Source organism: Chionomys nivalis, chromosome 10, assembly GCF_950005125.1.
Source record: "Chionomys nivalis chromosome 10, mChiNiv1.1, whole genome shotgun sequence".
Lineage (NCBI taxonomy): Eukaryota > Metazoa > Chordata > Mammalia > Rodentia > Cricetidae > Chionomys > Chionomys nivalis.
In genome coordinates this window covers 37,386,352-37,404,733 of record NC_080095.1, presented here as the reverse complement: position 1 = coordinate 37,404,733, position 18,382 = coordinate 37,386,352, and the positions used below count along the sequence as shown (strand labels likewise).

The 18,382-nt window shown below is 48.8% G+C and overlaps 1 protein-coding gene across 7 annotated transcripts in view; it reads left to right on the top strand.

The window, feature by feature from the left end:
• The window catches only part of Adck1 (aarF domain containing kinase 1), a 99,133-nt gene that overhangs the window by 38,830 nt on the left and 41,921 nt on the right, over positions 1-18,382 (top strand). For 5 of the 7 annotated variants that reach the window (XM_057782483.1, XM_057782480.1, XM_057782482.1 and 2 more), the window contains one exon: positions 867-1,070. The exons of 1 other annotated variant lie outside the window; for it this stretch is intronic. In XM_057782483.1, coding sequence (XP_057638466.1) covers positions 867-1,070 — 204 coding nt within the window. The remainder of the gene's footprint in view (positions 1-866; positions 1,071-18,382) is intronic. One more of the 7 variants, XM_057782484.1, reaches the window with a different exon arrangement.

Here is an 18,382-nt window from a genome sequence, read left to right as displayed (position 1 = left end):
GCCTGGGTGCATGTAGGGATGCCCCTCAGTGCAGGTAGGACCAAGTCACATCAGAGTGCCAATAAAGGGTCCCGTCATTGAAAACCTGCCCAGCTGTCTGCTCCATGTGTGGGAATAAAGCCCTAGACTTGGAGTGTTTTGTAGCCTTTCCTTGGATATTTGTTTCTATTTTCTAAATAAGACAACTGATTTTCTTACTTTTAAAGGTATCAACTCTGCCTCTCTGAACTACTTTGAGGATTAAAAAATATGATATATATGAGTAGTTATTATTATTTACTATTATTACTGTTATCAACCTGTCAGTGGTGGAGCTGCAAACAGCTTGAAGTATTAGATGGCTGAGGAGTAGGTGGCAGAAGTATTAGCTCGGTATACCCTTGAAGGAGCCAGTACGTTTGTCTTGGTTAATAGCTGTGTGGTGAGCTAGGCTCCGTCCAGTTAAGCTTTGATAGAATGGGAGGAAACGGGAATCACCAGGCTGTGTGTAGAGGCTGGCCTCAGTGTGAGATTAGAATTGACTTCTCTGGGGACCAAGAAAGTAAAAGATGAAAAGAGGGGTGTGTGCGTGTGTGCATGCATGTGTGCATGTGTGTGTGGTTGTGTGTGTATGTGCATGTGTGTATGCATGTTTGTGTGCATGTGTGTGCGTGCATGTGTGTGTGTTTGTATGCATGTGTGTTTGTGTGTGTGTGCGTGTGTGTGCACGTGTGTGTATGTGTGTGTGCATGTGCGTGTGTGTGTATGTGTGTGTACCTGCCCTGGGCACCGGGGAGTAAACAAAGGTGTTTGAGCAGAGAGGCAGAAGGGAATACTGTCTAGGGAACAGGCTGCTCTCACTTCTCTGGCTTGCCTGTCTCTTGCAGGTGCATCTCCGCTCTGCCAGACGTCTCTGTGAGCTCTGCTGTGCCAACCGGGGCACCTTCATCAAGGTGGGCCAGCACCTGGGGGCTCTGGACTACCTGCTTCCAGAGGAGTACACCAGCACGCTGAAGGTGCTGCACAGTCAGGCCCCACAGAGCAGCATGCAAGAGGTCCGACAGGTTATCCGGGAAGACCTGGGCAAGGAGGTACCTTGTTCTGGAGCAGGGAGGGACCGGAACAAAGGGGAGCCCTTACAAAAGAGTTCCTACTGCCTGGGCCTAGGGTACTGAGTGGCCATCACTGATGTGGAATCAGGTGTCTCAGCAACATTCAGTGCTAAACCAGAAGCTAGAAGGAGCCTCAGTGACCATCAGGAAAAAAAAATATCAGCTGAAATATGAGATGTCCGTATTCAACAGTGTTGGCTGGTGACCTAAGGTGGTTTGGATGCTTTGACCTAATACTGTCTGTCAGCTGCTCGGGGTTTACTGCATGCTGATGAGTGTCGTGCGTGACACTGTCACAGTTAGTCCTCATAGCAGTGTGCGGTGAGAACTAGTGCAGACTCCACTGCAGCTGAGGGATAACACTTTGTGCTAGGATGCCGTCAGCAGACCGTCCAGCTCACTGCATTGGCTCCTCTGGGATGGTTCTGGTAGACACTTACCCAGCCTGCTTGGTCTCCAGGGATGGAATGCTTACTCCCGAGGTCCTCCTCCATTCTATTTCCAGTGAGCTCCTCAAAACTCAACTTATCGTGTCTGTTCTGTACCCTGGAGTGACAGAGAAAGAGAAGAAAGGGCCTTTGTCTCATCTTCACCCTCAAGATGGTGACCTGCAAGGTGTTTTTTGCTTTGTTTTTCTAAACCTGGGTATGGTTGCTTGGGCCCCCACTGGTTTGCTCTGGACACAGGGAAGGATTGCAGTACCCACTGCAGGTGGCTGAGCAGCAGGTCAGACCCAGCCTTGAGACACTGTGTGCTAGAATTTGAGCATAATTTGAGCACAGAGCACCCTTCCGAGACCCCTTATGTTTGTTCCCCTCACCTACTGCTGTGTCTTCTAGAGTTTTCTGAGCATGTTCATAAAGTCCAGCCTTTAGTTGATGCCTGTTCTGAGGTTGGTTTGTAACTGCTGGTGCCTCCTAGTTGTCCTTAAGTTAAAATCCTGGAAGTTGGTGAGATGACTCCGTGCTTGAGAGGGCTTGCCAGTCTTCTAGAGGACTCATTTGCTATCCAGCAGTCACACTGGGCAACTCACAGCCATCTTTAACTTCAGCTCCTGGGATCTGATGGCTTCCACTGTACCTGTATCTGTGTGGCATGCGCTCACACACCTACACCCACACCCACCCCCCACAACCATTTCTAACTTCAGTTCCTGGGACCTGATGGCCTCCACTGGTACCTGTATCTGTGTGGCACACACCCACAGACAGCACACACAGACACACACATGTACCACAACCATCTCTAACTTCAGCTCCTGGAATCTGGTGGCCTCCACTGGTACCTGTATCTGTGTGGCACACATACACACAGACACACAGGCATAGACACACACACAGACACACACACATACACGCACATAGACACACACAGAGTGAGAGGGTCCTCACCACCTATCTGTGGTGTGGCAGGGGCCTGGTGCCTTGAATTTGGGTTTGGAGCCACAGTCTTGGAGCCAGCACAGGTTCTGTCCTCTTATCACCTCATCTGTAAAATGAGAACGACCTCAGAACCCGCCTTTTCAGATTGCCATGTAGACTGTAGAGGATAATGCATAACACACAGAAGGTGTTATATTCTCTATCTGCCAAGTGATCGAGGCCAATTGTCCATCTGTCCATCCATCTAGCAAATGCCCAGCAGAGTGCTAGGTGCTGTAGTCTCATATAAACTGCAGCTGTCCTGGGAAGTCCTTGTCTCCCTAGACCACCTACCGTAGCACAAAGTTGGTGTGGTTTTGTTGAAATCAGACCTTTCTGTTGCATGTCAGAAAACCTTTAGGGATGAAGACGATGACAGTCCATTTTTCCTGGACCTGTAGCACCGCAATAGTAAGGTGTAGAGAAGGTTCCAGTGTTTGGCAAATGAGTTTTCCTAAGTTATGTAAGGCAAGGCTGAGGAAAGGGAGAGAGGTTGATAAAGATCAGTGCTGTTTTCTTTTCTTTTCTTTTTTCTTTTTTTTCTGATATTTGGAGCTGGTGGTAAGTATCCAGCACCCAGAGAAGGGGTGCCTGCCTACCAGCGATGGCTTGGCCTGCAGAGGCTCATGGTCTGATTATGTGGGGCCTGGGTTAGGCACAGATGCCTCCAACTTTGAGGAATGATTCTTCCAGAAGGAGAGAGAAGGAATGAATGGCAGACCCGACTTAGGGCTGGAGTCAGGGAGAAAGCTGGAGGCTAGGAGGGGCAGGACTGGGATAGAGGAGCCCGGGACAGCAGGGTCAGGGTTGACCTGGTGCTGGCCCAGCCTGCTTTGCTTCTCACTGAGACTGTTGGCCTCTGGCTTCCAACAGTGTGAGATTCACCCCCCTCCCAAGCTAAAATGAAATAACAGTGCTGAGGCATCACTGCTGGCACGTGGCAGCTCAGCAGGGGTGGATGTGAGAGAGGATGGGAGCATCTGGGTGGCGATGGGGCAAGAATAGGTCAGTGACTTCTAGACCAGGCCAGGGCAGAGGGAAGTGACAAAGTCAGAGGTGTCAGCAGTCACAGCGGGCCAACCAGCTGGCTGCAGGATGTCTGGGCTTGGAAGATGTCTCCTGAGTATCAGGCCGACTTCTCCAGCTTCCTCTAGCCACGTAGTCCTAAGCCTAGTGGCTGTATGACTACTGTCCCAGTTTGCCTGTAGTTCTCTTGAGAGAGAGGTGTCCAGGTCACAGTTCTGAGTGGCTGTCCCTCATTGCTGGGGGGCTTAGAAACCTCTGGTGCCATAGGTACTCAGGCAGTCCCCCACCCCCTGGGAAGGTGGCATTTGTTCCCTGGTGACACACTTTTTCATCTGTGGGTGGAGGGGAGGGGAACAGGGCTGTGCGGGAGGCAGGGTAGGTGAGTGTGGGGGTGTGAGGGCGGAGGAAATCACTCACTCTGCGCTCTCTCCTCCCCCAACTCCTCCCATGACACTGCTTGGGGAAGAACTCTCTCTTTAAGGACAGCAATGACAGGCTGTGCTAATTCCTGCCCCCTCCAGCTGCAGGCCCTCCTATGGCAGCCGGGCTCTGCCCCTCGTTTCCAGGATATAGAAGCTGAATATCATATATCACCCTTTTCCTAGCTCCCCAGTCCTTGGCTCGTCAGCCAACTTAAGTTTAAGATCATCCCAAGTTCAAAGACTGTATGAGTACAGCTCCTTGGCCTCAGGTGGTCCTATCGGTGTAGAGAAAAGGTCATCGAAGGGCTTCATCCTTGCATAGGGACTGGATTAGAAGAGTTTTGAGGGACATTTGGCTAAGTGAAGGTCAGCAGAAAGTAATAAGAGGAGGCCCAAGAGCTGGTCCCTAAAGAATGGGACATTTCCTGCTGTCTCAGAAGTGACCATGGCTTGGATTGACTGCCCTTAGGGCGACAGGTCCAAATGCAGTACCTTCCTTGGCCAGCAGATGGCACCTAAGTTCACAAGTCAGGGGTGTGTGGTGGAGCCCCGGCCCTTTCCTGCCAAGGGATGCCCTGGGAATGAGATTCAGGCTCTTTTTATTCTTGGGCACGGCCTAAGGAAGCCAGACTAACACCTCTTCACCATGAAGGGGGCAGGTGCAGGCCTAAGTCACAAGGCTGTTGGCTGTTCTGGTCTCTAAAGGTCTGTGTTTTAAAGGCTTGAGCCCTGGACCCCTGGCATTCTACCTCCCCCCCCCCCCCCCGGGAGGACCCCAGGCCATCGGGAACTGCCGTAGTTACTTTTCTTATTGCTGTGGTAAATACCTGATAAGAAGCAATGTCAGGAAGGAGGGGTTTATTGTGGCTCTTGGTCCATCATGAAGTCCGTCATGCATGGTGGCAGGAGTGAGAGGCCATCACAGTGAACCCGCAGTCAGAAAGCCCATGGCAGTGAATGCTGCTCCTTAGCTGTGCCTCCTTCTCATTCGGCTTGGGACCCCAGCCTGCCATAGGCCTTTCACGGTCTTCTTACCTCAATTAACCCAATGGAGAGGATTCTTTACAGACACACGGAGGTTCATTTCTGTGATAATTCTAAAGACCATCACATTGACCGCTAAGACTGACCATCACAGGGACCCTTGAAGGGAATTGTTAGCCCCATCCCGTCTCTCTTTGTTTCCTAATCCTGAGGCAAGAATTCCACACCTCCTGCCACCACCCAGTCTTTGTCCTCATGTATGAGTCCCCTGGACAACCATGAACCCATCCTTACGTCTTCTTCACCTGGGGAGGTACCCTCGGGGGCCTCCCACCAGTTCTAACAGCTTTTTGGATGGCTCAACACTGTTTCCTTCCTTCTTTTTCCTTGCTTCTAGAAACAGCTGGAATATACAAAAAGGGAACTATTTTTGATACTGATGTGGAATGGTTTTACCTCATTCCAGACCACATGGCAGGAGATAGACTGATCTAGGCAATAAATACCCGGTCACTTGAGGGTCCCAGGGGTTTTCAAGAGAGGGGTTCCATTCAAGCAGAGAGATCTTCTGCAACCTGTGGTATCTGACCAAGGTTCTTCAAAGACTGGCGGGGCTAGAGATGGGAGGAGGAGCTCATAGATGGATGATACAGGCTCAGCAAAGGTGTAGTTTTAGGAGAGGCAACAGGCAGGATGTGACTGAGCCTTGTAGACTGGAATGTAATGTTTAGGAGCAGAGGCCGTGCTTTGAAGGGCCTCTGAGGGAGGGAAGGACTTGGAAGGGGTTCTGGGCAAAGGAAGGCAGAAGGGACTGACATGTAGATAGTGGAGCAGGGAAGCCATTGAGAAACTGAGCCTGATTGGCTCAGTAATGCAGAGATGTGGTCCTCTTTTACAAGTGGGTTTGGGGATAGTGGAACTTAGGAAGGGATAATGATTATTGGCCATCTTTGATTGCACACACACAGACACACACACACACACACACACACACACACACGTCTGCCCAAAACCACAGGTGAGTCAGGATGTTTTCACATTTCAGCAAATGATCCAAGCATGTAAACACAGTATGGACATCCGTGATCCTAGCACTCAGAGGCTGAGAACTGTGAACTGAGACTGCTCCGACCTGAATAATCACACAGAAACTATATTAATTACAACACTGTTTGGCCTATTAGCTCAGGCTTCTTATTAACTAACTCTTACATCTTTTTTTTTTGTTTTGTTTTTTCGAGACAGGGTTTCTCTGTAGCTTTGGAGCCTGTCCTGGAACTCCCTTTGTAGACCAGGCTGGCCTCGAACTCACAGAGATCTGCCTGCCTCTGCCTCCCAAGTGCTGGGATTAATGGCGTGTGCCACTACCGCCTGGATAACTCTTACATCTTAAATGAACCCATTTCTATTAATCTGTGTATCGCCATGAGGCTGTGGCTTACCAGTAAGGTTCCAGCTTGTCTTCCTCCTTCTGCAACTACATGGCATCTCTCTGATTCCGCCTACTCTCTCTCTGTATATCTCAGTTCGGATTTCCTGCCTGACTTTACTCTGCTAAGCCATTGGCCCAAACAGCTTTATCAACCAATAAGAACAACACATATACAGAAGGACATCCCACATCAGAGGACCATGAGTTTGAGGCCAGTCTGGGCTGTATAATGAAACTTTGTTGAAATACAGAAAAGCAAAACAGAGCAATCCAAAGAGAAATGATGGAGGTTTATTGTTGTCCTGGAATATAGATTTTCACCTCTGGAACGGCGTGAGAGGCTAAAGAGAATGAGGTCACTGGCTAGAGTCGATTGGGAAAGCCTTTGTTCGGGGAAGCCCTTGTGTGGCTTCTGTCCTCTGGAACACGTTTATGTCAGTCCTCTGTGCTGAACTCCACTGTCAGGAGTGTAGGGATATAGAGCCGCTGAACTCCACTGTCAGGAGTGTAGGGATATAGAGCCGCTGAACTCCACTGTCAGGAGTGTAGGGATACAGAGCCGCTGAACTCCACTGTCAGGAGTGTAGGGATACAGAGCCGCTGAACTCCACTGTCAGGAGTGTAGGGATATAGAGCCGCTGAACTCCACTGTCAGGAGTGTAGGGATATAGAGCCGCTGAACTCCACTGTCAGGAGTGTAGGGATATAGAGCCGCTGAACTCCACTGTCAGGAGTGTAGGGATATAGAAGCGGCTTTATTGTGTGCCTTCCCATCACTGCCAGGGTTGAGTGCATCATGTTCTCACGAGTGCTATAGGTTGCAGGTATTTAGTGCTCTTGGTGGAATACATGCTGGAGTTTCTATGGAGACTCAGAAGAGATCTTGGGGTGTCAATGAGGACGAGGTAGGTACGCCCACAGGAACATGTGGAGGATGGTTTGTTTGTCTTGTTTTTCTCGGGTCGGATCGAAAGTTCAGAAGAAGAGAGAAGAAGCTCTTGCCCTAAAGATGTCAGTTGATTATTCAACCTGGGGGCAAGACCAGCCAGAACAAAGACAGGAAGGAAGGGCAGGTAGGGGAGGGGATAGCCCAGGTAGGGACACACAGGACTGCAGCTGGCTCAGGGCGACCTTAGTGGGAAGTAGGACAAAATGTCCTCTGCAGGCAGCCCTTCCTTCAGGCTCTTAGCTCTCTGCCAGGGCTGGGGACATTTTCATTCCCGTGTTACTCTGGGTTAGTCAGAGAAACTGAACAGAGATGAATATATGTATTTTTATATGCATGTATAATATGCATGTATGTAAATAAATAGAGAGATACATTGGCTTTTTAAAAATTGGATTATGTGATTATAGAGGTTAGCAAGTCCAGAGCTGGCAGAGCGGCCCTGCCAGAATTTCTGTAAGAGCAAGTGCTGTAGTTCAGGTTCAAATGTGAAGGCCATCTGCTGGCAGACTTCCCTCTCGCTTCAGGGATATCATCTAATTGCACGAGGCCCACTCACATATGGAGGGCAGCCTGTTTTCCTAATAAATTGGATGGGAATGTCTGCAATCCCAGAACTGTGGAGGTGGAGACAGGAGGATTGAGAGTTGCAGGCCAGCCTGGTCTACATAGTGAGACAGTGTCTCAAAACCCAAGGGCCAGCTTTTGGATTTCCAGTGTAGCTCGGTGGGAAAGTCCTTGCCTAGCTTTTGCAAGGCCCTGGCTTTGACCTCAGCACCGGACAAAAGAACCACAGAGAAAATTCCATTCTAGAGTAGCATTCGCTCTGGTGTCTGGGCACAGTGGCCAGGTCAGGATGGTGCCCAGATAAACCTTCCCAGTTCTCCACATGGCCCTTGAGGAGAACCGTGTGCTTGGACCCCTGGTCCTCTCACACGACACCTGATGTTTGTATTGAACTGATGGGCAGGAGCCAAACTCCCCGTTGGTTTATTAGCTTTGCGGCGTTGGGCTTCCTAGTTCCCATTTCTTGTAGACTCTGCTGAGGGTGGCCTTGCTGTGGGTGAGCACGGGTAGACTGAGCACAGGTGCCCATCTGTCTGCTCCCTGTCCTCCTGTTGTGCACATGCTATTTACTGAGCCCCTCCCGTGCAGGTATGGTGTTAGCCCCGGGAGTCCTTGCTCGTCTCCCTGTTCCCGGTGGGTGCTCTTACTCCGGCAGGGGCCCGATGAGGTCAGCTTGCCTGTTCTCAGGTCTCAGCTAGCCTCACTGGCCCGCAGTCATCTGTAGATCCTTTGACCTGCTTCTCCTGGCTTGAATGCTACCCTTGTTTGTCCCGGCACCTGGCTTGTCTCCCCAGAGTGTCTCTAAGAAGGCCACCAAGGGAGTGTTCTGGGAACGGAACAGAAGGATCAGTGTGGGGCGGGAGGAGAGTACCCCTCCTGCAGGCTTGTCCTCGTCCTGCCTTCCCGGCAGATCTTGATAAAAAATACATTTATATTAAAAACACAATGAAGAATAAAAAACATTTTCTCCCAATAATGCCGAACATCAAAAGGAGATTTTTATCAATTATGAGAGGGAGAGATTTTGGCCACAAAGTGGTAATTTAATGAGTAGGAGACGGATGGCGGGAAGCATTAACGTCAGCCACAATGGATGGCTTGCCATTAGTTACCGGAGGAGAGGCGAGCAGTGGCTACACAGCCTGCTTGGTCCTCTTTTGATACCCCCAACTCCTGCCCAGTCCTCAGTCTGCTCCTTCCTCTCTGCTTGCTGAGTCTCCTCTCTAGTCTCTCTAGTCTCCCTCTGATTGGTGCAACCTTTTTTTTTTTTTTTTTTTTTTTTTTTTTTTGAGACAGGGTCTCACTACATCGCCCTGGCTGTTTTGGGTCTCATTATGTAGGCCAGGCTGACTTCGAACTCACAGAGATCCACCTCTGAGTGCTGTGATTAAAGGCACGCCCCACTATTCCCAGTCTATTGTAACTTGTTGAGTAACATCTGCCTGGGCTCGTGTGGCCCTCGTGGCTGTTCAGAGAGCCCCACAGCGAGAAGAGCAGGCGTTGCTGAACCTCTCAGTCTTGTAGCCTGTCCTGCCTGGGCCACCCTGGGCTCCTGTCCTTTTATTTTTATTTTTTACTTTTAGATTTATGTGTTTTACGTGGAAGAATCTTTTGCCTACATGCATGCCTGGGACCCATGGTGGTCAGAGGTGGGTGTCAGATCCCCTGGGATGGCATTACGGATGGTTGATAGCCATCGTGTAGGTGATGGGGACTGAACCTGGGTCCTCCGTGAGCATCGTGAGTCCTCCTACTGCTGAGCCATCTCCCACATCTGCCCTGTGTCATTCTGTTCTCCTCTCCCCATGTGCTCCCTGGATTTGTTCCCATTCTTTGAACCTCTGTGTCTAGCCACCACCATGACCACCTGCCTGCTAGGTTAGCCGTGATTTCAGGAGGAGTCCTGAGCTTCCTGTGGTTTCCTCAGATACCCTGGTCAGTGACTTTTTTTTTTTTTTTTTTTTGAGACAGGGTTTCTCTGTAACTCACAGCGATCTGCCTGCCTCTGCCTCCCGAGTGCTAGGATTAAAGGTGCGCACCACTACTGCCTGGCTCAGTGACCCTTTTTGACACCTATAGCTGGTCACTTTCCAGTACTGGCTCTCTCATGGTGCCCAACTTGGACTTGGTATACAGTAGGTATTAATAAATGTTGTTCAATGGAATTCTGGAATTGGGTTGTTTCCATTTTTTTGAAACCGTCACTAACCTCCTCAGGCAGGTTAGGTGGACTGTCTTGTAGATCTCACTAACCTCCTCAGGCAGGTTAGGTGGACTGTCTTGTAGATCTGAAGCATATGACGTAGACCCAAATCCTGTGCCTTGTCTTGCAGTCTGGTCGTCTCTGCACTGGCATCTTGGGATGTCCTCAGGGTACTGCCCAGGGCTTGCATCCAGAAGTGCTTAGCAGTGGTGTGTTAGGTGAATGGAGAGTCTGTTCGGCTTGGACTTGGAGTCTTGCTTGAGTTCCAGATGCTCTGTGCCATCGTGGGTCTGATCTTTCCAGCCATGGTTCCCTCGTCTGTAGGTGGAACATTCGAAGAACTTGTGCATTAGTAGGGCTGGGGTAAGGACGGGAAGATACAGGCAGTTTGGAAATGCTTCATTTCAGGACCTGGGGTGGGGCAGTGGTGTTTTAGGTAAGATCTCAAAAGCACAGACAAGAGCAAAAACTAGATCACCAGGATCTTGTCAAATGAAGAAGCTTCTACACAGAAAATAGTCAACCGATTGAAGTGAACCCGCAGAGTGGGAGACAGTATCTGCAGGCCATCTACTCAATGAAGGCATAAAATCCACACTAAAAACCCCACACCCGTCCTCAATAGAAAAAGTAAAAGACTTACTAAGAAATATATGTGATGTATGTTCCCTCAATCCCAACACGTGGGAGGCAGAAGCAGGAGCATTTCTATGGGTTCCAGGCCAGTCTGGTTTACATAATGAGTTCTAGGCCCACCAGAGCCACATAATGAGACCCTGTCTCAAAAGCAACAAGAACAAGTAACAGCAAGAAATATGCAGGTGATTTCAAAAGAAGACACAGCACACGTGGCTAATAAGTATTTGAGCAAAACACTCACTGTTGCTAACCAGTGGTAGTGTATGCCCAGCAGAAGGCGGAAAACAGGATTCCTGTAAGTTGGCATCCAGCCTGAGACGCACAGTGAGTTCAAGTGTAGCCTGGGATACACAGCAAAAACCCCGCCTCAGCCTTCAGCCTTTTCACAACCCATCTCCTGAAACAAGACACCTCACCCCAGTTAAAATGTCACTAGCCAGAAAGATAAGGACATAGAGAACTGGGAATTCCCACACTTTTCTCCCCGTCTGAGCTAAGATCTTGCTGTGTGGCCCTCGCTTACCTGGAACTTGCTATGTAGACTAGATTGCCCAGTTTTTCCAGGTTCTGGGGTTATTGGTGTGTTTCCCTGCCTCTCCTGCACATTCTGATCTACTGTGAAAAACAGTGTGGAGGTTCCTCAAGATGCACGGATGAGACTACCGTACGATTCGGTGGTCCTGTTGCTGGGTTCATTTCTAAAGAAGCCAGCATGCAAAGAGACGTCTGTATCGTCAGCAGTATTCATGAGAGCCAAGATTGGTACCCATCTAAGTTCCCAAAAGAAAACGTGGTGCATATACACGAGAGAAGATTATCCAGCAACAAAAACGAATGAAATTTTGTTACTTGCGGTCACATGTCATTGTGAGATCATTGTGTTAAGTGAAGTGAGCCAAGCACTGAAGGGCAAATGCTGGCAGAGTTTCTTTCATATATGGAAGCCGAAGAAGTTCACCACCTGAACGTAGCCAGTAGAATAGTTACCAGGAGTGGGCAAGGGTATGAGGAGGTAGGGCTATGGAGAGGCTGGCTGAGGGTATGAAGCCGCAGTCTGATAGGAGGAAAAAGCAGTAGCGTTCTCCAGGCGGGTGACTGCAGCTCACAGTATTATGCTGTGTATTTCAGATGTTCTCAGTTTACGGAAATGAGGACCGGTCCAGGTGATGGACGTGCTGATTGCTCTGATTTGATCATCACCTGTTGTATGTGTGTATCGAGATGTCATCTCTGTACCCTCATAAGTATGCACAATTAGTACGTGTCAATTAAAAAAAACAGACACGCCATCCGCAGCACAGGGCCTGCTGTAGGGTAAATGCCAGGAACTGTCAGCTGTGCTTCCGATGTATCGAGCCCTCAAAGCATATGCGGGAACCTTCTGGTTCCTGGGTCTTCCCGGGCTTTGACAAACAACGATTTTCTTTCACACTGTCTGTACATAAATAGGTAGATTAGGCAGAAGCACCCCGTAAGAACCCAGACTGATGGGCCTTACGGATTTAGAAGCCTTCTTGTTCAACCCCGAATATCCTAAGTGAGGAAACTTGCATGGTGTAGCACATCTGAGTGGCGGAATGGGGAGTCGAACCCCTGTCTCCCTGCTCCTATCTAGTGTTCTTCCTCCTGGACTGTCATGGTCCAGAGTGGAAGTTTAGTGCCTCAGAGAGAGGCTGGTCCTGAGGAATCACGGGATCCCAGGACCCAAAGAGCCTTCACTCCTCCCTTGAGACCCTGTGGTCTCCTGTGGACTTTGAAGAAAATATATTTTCATAATCCATCCCTCCAGGCCGCAGAATCCCTGGTGTGTAGGGGTAGGTGTCTGCTCTATGTTGGATAATCCCAGGTTTCCCACCCCTCCTCTGACTGCAGTTCCAGGTCTGAGAAGAGACATCTCTGTTGTTTTTGCCAGGCTTTCAGTAACTGGCTGTCCAGGTGGGTGTCTTGAAAAGATAAAGTCATTCTCCCCCAGTTCCGGAAGCTGGGCCTGAACCACACACACACCCCTGCAGGATTTGGGGACGGTCTGCCCTTTCTCATCCAGCTCCTGCCAGCTGCTGCCAATCTCTGGAGTTGGTTTGTAGTTGCACAGCCTGAACCTCAGAGTCCTTTGTCACCTGGCCTTTTTATAAGGCCATTCCTCATAGATTGAGGGTCCACCTTGTTCCAGTATGACCTCATTTGACTTAGCTAATTGCAACTCAAGGATCTTAACGTACACGCTGAAGTTCTAGGGGAACATGAACCTGGGGAGGGGCAGAGGTGGACTTTGGTGGAGTTGGGTTTTTTTTTTTTGTCCAGACCATAGGCTCCCTAATAATGGCATGGAGACTTATTATTGATTATGAAAGACTGACTTATAGCTCAGGCTTGTTTCTAACTATCTCTTAGAACTTAAATTAACCCGTCTCTATTAATCTATGTTCTTCCCCGAGACTTGTTTACCTCATCTATGGTATTGTCTATCCTGCTTTCCTGCTTCCTTTGTGTCTTATCTTCTTCCTAGCATCCTCTGTGCCTGAAAATCCTGCCTGGCTATTGGCCGTTCACCCTTTTATTAAGCCAATCAGAGTGACTCATATTCACAGTGCACAAAAAGATTATTCCACAACACTTCGGTGTAGTCTTCCTCAGTTTTAGTGTCTCTCCTCTCAACTTCTTCCTGCACGTCGTCCTCACTACAGTTAGTTTTCTCCAGGATCAGACGGCCCTGGCCATTTCCACTCTCTTTACAGCTTTGCCCCTAGGAGAGAATGAGCCCTCCCTATTTTGTTTTGTAACATTACAGATCAAGACTCTTAATGTGGGTTCGGTAGTTGTCTTCTCGTTAGTTCATTTCCATTGCTATGACGAAATAACTGACGAAGCAACTTCAGGAAAGATTTATTTGCCTCACAGTTCATGGGCACTGGCAACCATGGGAAGGAAGTCATGGCAGCAGGCGTGTGAGGCCGCTGCTCACAGTTCATGGGCATAGGCAACCATGGGAAGGGAGTCATGGCAACAGGCATGTGAGGCCACTGCTCGTAGTTCATGGGTACAGGCAGCCATGGGAAGGGAATCACGGCAGCAGGCGTGTGAGGCTGCTGCTCACACTGCATTTGTGGCTAAGCCACAGAATGAGATCGTGTTTGTGCTCAGCTCGTTTCTCCTTTTTATTCTGCTCAAGACCTCCTCATCCCTTGTGATTGTGATTCGTCAGTTAGGATGAATTGTCTTACCTCAGTTAACTCAATCTAGAAACTCCCTCAGATTTGCCAGATTCTAGATCCTGTCAAGGTGACATCCTCATGTTCATAATACTTCCTAGTTGAAGAATCAGAGACTCTGAAACATTAGTCAGGGGCTATATAGTAAAGTATATATAAGTAAACTCAAAGGAGAGATAGATAGATAGATAGATAGATAGATAGATAGATAGATAGATAGCATGTGTATGTGTGAGTGTGTGTTCTCAAACAGGTACATGTGCATGCAAAGCCTGGCACCGATCTAATGATACTTTAGGCAGAGTCCACAGTGAAGAACTAATAGAAGGTACCAGAGCAATGTCACAGGGGGCAGGTCTGTGGAGTGGGTCAGGATTGGTGGTCCTTCCTCCTACAAGCCCTTAGATCTCAGAGTGTGCGTGTTACCAGCTGGGCAGGGGTAGAGGACAGATGTTGTGGTCATTGCTTTGGAGGGAGCTGGCAGCTGTCCTTGAGCCCCCCAGAGCTGTCAGAGGGCCTGCAGCATCCTCATCACCTCCCAGAACAGAGCCTGTGAACTCCCTCACCTTGATAGCAAGAAGGGGAGTGGTTCTGCAGGTTGCTGGGGAGTAGGCCAGAGCATGGGTTGTCTCCTTTTGAACCAGAGTGGTTTTGTTGTTGGTGATGGTTCAAGAAGAGACGGCTAGAGGTGGGGTTTAGCCTCTGCCAGTCTGCCATAGAGCAAAGCATGCTAGCACTCACTACATGGTGGGTGTTCTTCTCAGTTTGGGCTCTCCCAGAAGTGGACTCCAGGATAAGTCTTCCAGAGAATTTTTTTGGAGAACTCAGGGGTTGCCACATGGGAAGTGGTCATGTGGCTGCGGGAAGAGGAGGCAACTGATACCCCTGTGTTCTTAAACCAGCTGCCATTGTAGAACGGACTTAGTCTTGTGGAGTAACTGGGAGGTGGTGTCACACACCCAGGGCAAAGGGAGCACAGTTTTTAATGCTCCAGCCTTTTAACCTCCTTACATATATGGCTGCCCCTAGGGCTGTCAGTTCCCAAGACCGTAGTCAAGATGCTCACATGGGAGGGGCAACTAGGAAGAGGCAAAATCCAGGGAGCAGGTGGGGCCGGTTTCTTCATTCTTATGTGAGGGGAAACTTGTTTTTGCTGAGAGCCAAACAGTTCAGAGAGGTCAACGTCATGAGCCAACATTCCTGTCCTGGCCTGGTACTGCTTTCCTGTGATTCCTAAGGGAAGGTGGGCAGACAGAAGAGGGGCTGCTGCTGCCACTACTGCTGCTGCTGCTCCTGCTGCTGTTGCTACTACTGTTTACTATGTATTTGTTAAGTGCCTCCTCTGTCTGACATGGACACTGGTGTTTTCAAGAACATGGTCTCATTTAGTCCCAGAGCAGCTTGGTAAGGTGTGTTTGGGGTCCCCGGCCCAGTGTTCCTAGATGTGGAAGGTGCGACTTAGAGACATTGGGCAAATGAGGGTCACACAGCAGCAAATGAGCCAGGGACTGGGCAGATGAGCTTGGTCCATGCAGGACTCCAGAGACACACCCACTTTAGTTAGGCTGCCCCTAAGAGGAGGTGGGCATGGTTCAAGGCCACTGGGTTGAACCAGGACCTAGTCTGGTGAATCTGGTGACACTCACTCAGGAGAAAGTGAGGCTGTTCTCCTTGCTCTGGTCTCCCCGGGTCTGCCATCTTGCCTTCTATGCCAGGCTGCCCTTGACCTGTTACCTGAAGAGCCAATTAGCCGTTGGCTGAGTGGAGGCCTCAGGAAGTGCAAGGACAGATGGTCAGGCACTGGCGTGCGCCTCTGGAGAAGCCTCTCTTCTGTGTGCAAGCTGTGGCTGGAGGGAGGGGTGCTCTCTTCCAGGAAGAGCCCCCCATCATTGTTTCTCCTCACCTGCTTTCCACCTGATGTTGCCCTTGGGCAGCAGAGGGAGGTGCGCTCTGCATGTCTAGCTGATTTATGTTCACCACTGAAACAATAATGTTTAATCTGGAAAGGGCTAATCAATTTTTTATGCTGATTATGAGTCAGCCAGGTGGGCCTGCTGCTTCATTTATGGCGCTTCAGGAACAAATCCATTTCCTAACTTGGGCCTGTGTGGCAATATGTGCTCCAGAGGTCCTGCTTCAAGGAGAGCCCCTTCTTGGGGCCTGTACCCCACGGGAAGAGAATAAGTGTGTGCTTGTGTGTGTGTGTGCCTGTGCATGTGAATGCATGCACATGTATGTGCATACATATGCATCCACATATATGTGCATCTATGTATTTGTGCATGTATGTTTGTGTGAATGTATGCTCCATATGCATGTATGTGTAGGTGTGTGTCTGTCTAAATGTGCATGTATGCACCTATATTGCAATTCACATATGTGTCTAGGTGTCTGCATGTGTGAATGTATATATATGTCTGTGTGTACACACATACAAATATCAGTATGTATATATGTGTGTTACATCTGCATGTTTATGTGTTGTGTGTGCATGTTTACATTTCTAATTAGGGAAATAACCTGATGCCTAGTGGCGGTCCTATTTCATGGATGTTTGTATGAGTGCACGTATACACTCGTGTGTATACACATCTCATCAGGGATGTAGCCTGACTCCAGATGGAGAATCAGATTTGGGTATGCATGTTTGTTTGTACAGGTGCATATAGTATGAGTCAACTTATGTGCCAGTGTGCATTCATCTTTAACCGGGGTGTAGGCTGAATCTAGATAGAGATTCAGGCTTGGGTATATATGTTAGTTGACCGTGTGTACCTATTTGTTGCTGTGTGTATGTTGACTGCTATGGACCTTGAACATAGTTTGGAAATTTCAAGTTAGAAGGAAAGGGTTACAACTTCATGGGATTGGAAAGGTCAGTGAATCTTTCATTTCTTACTCCTTCATCCTTCCAAGATTTCTCTTATTTATTCTCTCTGCCCACCAGCCCCACCTATCCTTTCTCCTGCCTTGCTATTGGCTGTTCAGCTCTTCATTAGACCGATTAGGTGTTTTAGACAGGCAAAGTAACACGGCTTCACAGAATTAAACAAATGCAACATAAAAGAATGCAATACATCTTTGCATCATTAAAACAAATGTTCCACAACATAAACAAATATAACATATCTTAAAATAATATACCACAACACAGGACATGACATAGAGAGAAGGAGCAAGAAGGCTTTTGGGTACCCTACACAGGTGAAGTGTCCTGAGCTGGCTGCCAATGTAGGCAGGACAGGGTGTGTTATGTTGGAGTGTTGAATATTTCTTTACAATGTGTGAAGATGTGTCATTGTAATTGGTTTAATAAAGAACTGAATGGCCAATAGCTAGGCAAGAAGAGGTTAGGTGGGACTTCCGGGCAGAGAAAGAAGAAGATAAGATGAATCTAGGTGCTGGAGAGATGCCAGAGGACAACATGGAGAGGAAACATGAGGTGCAAGATGGAATAGAGGTAAAAAGCCACAAGGCAAAATGTAATTAATATAAATGGGTGAATTTAAGTTATAAGAGCTAGTGGGGCAAACATAAGCTATAGGCTGAGCTTTTATAATTAATAAGTCTCCATGTTGTTTTTTGGGAGCTGATGGTCCAAAGAAAAATCTCTTTGTACTGAAAGGGTCCCCCCAGGGAGATATGTGAATCTTGAGTAGAAGCAGGGAGGACAGTGTCTCTAAGTCTGCAAAGCTCAAGTGTCCAAGGCTGGAGCACTAGGGTTTGTCTTTAACGTGTTGTCTGCTTGTGCACTCCCCGACCCCTCACCTGGCCATGGTGTTTATTGTGTGGTCCTGTGTTATGCAGTTGAACAAGCTTCTGTGAGGGAGCTCATAGTTTTTGGTTATGGGAATCACAGCAATAAAACTCCAATGGCACTTGCTTAAGTGTCCCAAGGAGAAGTACATAGTGTTCTGGATAATAAGTGCAGGAGGCAAGTGGTTTGGACATTGTGAGCCAAGGGTAGTTAAGGGACAGAAGGACATGACGTACACCTGGAAATTGCATATGCCTCAGAGCATAAGCACTCCGGTCAGGAACAAGACTGAGGGTGATTGCAGGCAGTGGCTGGGAGAAGCGAGCTGTGTGTGTTCAGGAGATCTGAGACTGGCAGCCATCCGTGGGCCCCGTGAGAAGCACAGCATGGTCTAATGTGTGGTAGCTGGTCTGTGGAGCTATCTGGAAGACCAGTCAAGCGTCTTCATGGTCATCCAGGCAAGAAGTGTTGTTGCTTGGCCCAAGGTTGGGGAGCTGGAGAGGATGAGTTGGCATACTTGAGGACTGAATTAAATGTGTGTGGGGGTGGGGGTGGGCATTGCAGGAGAGGAAGGCACCAGCATCCACCCTCATTTCCTCTCATCCCTTCTTAAATCACGTTTGTGTGTGTGTGTGTGTGTGTGTGGTGAATGTGTATACATATGTGGAGGTCAGAGGACAACTTA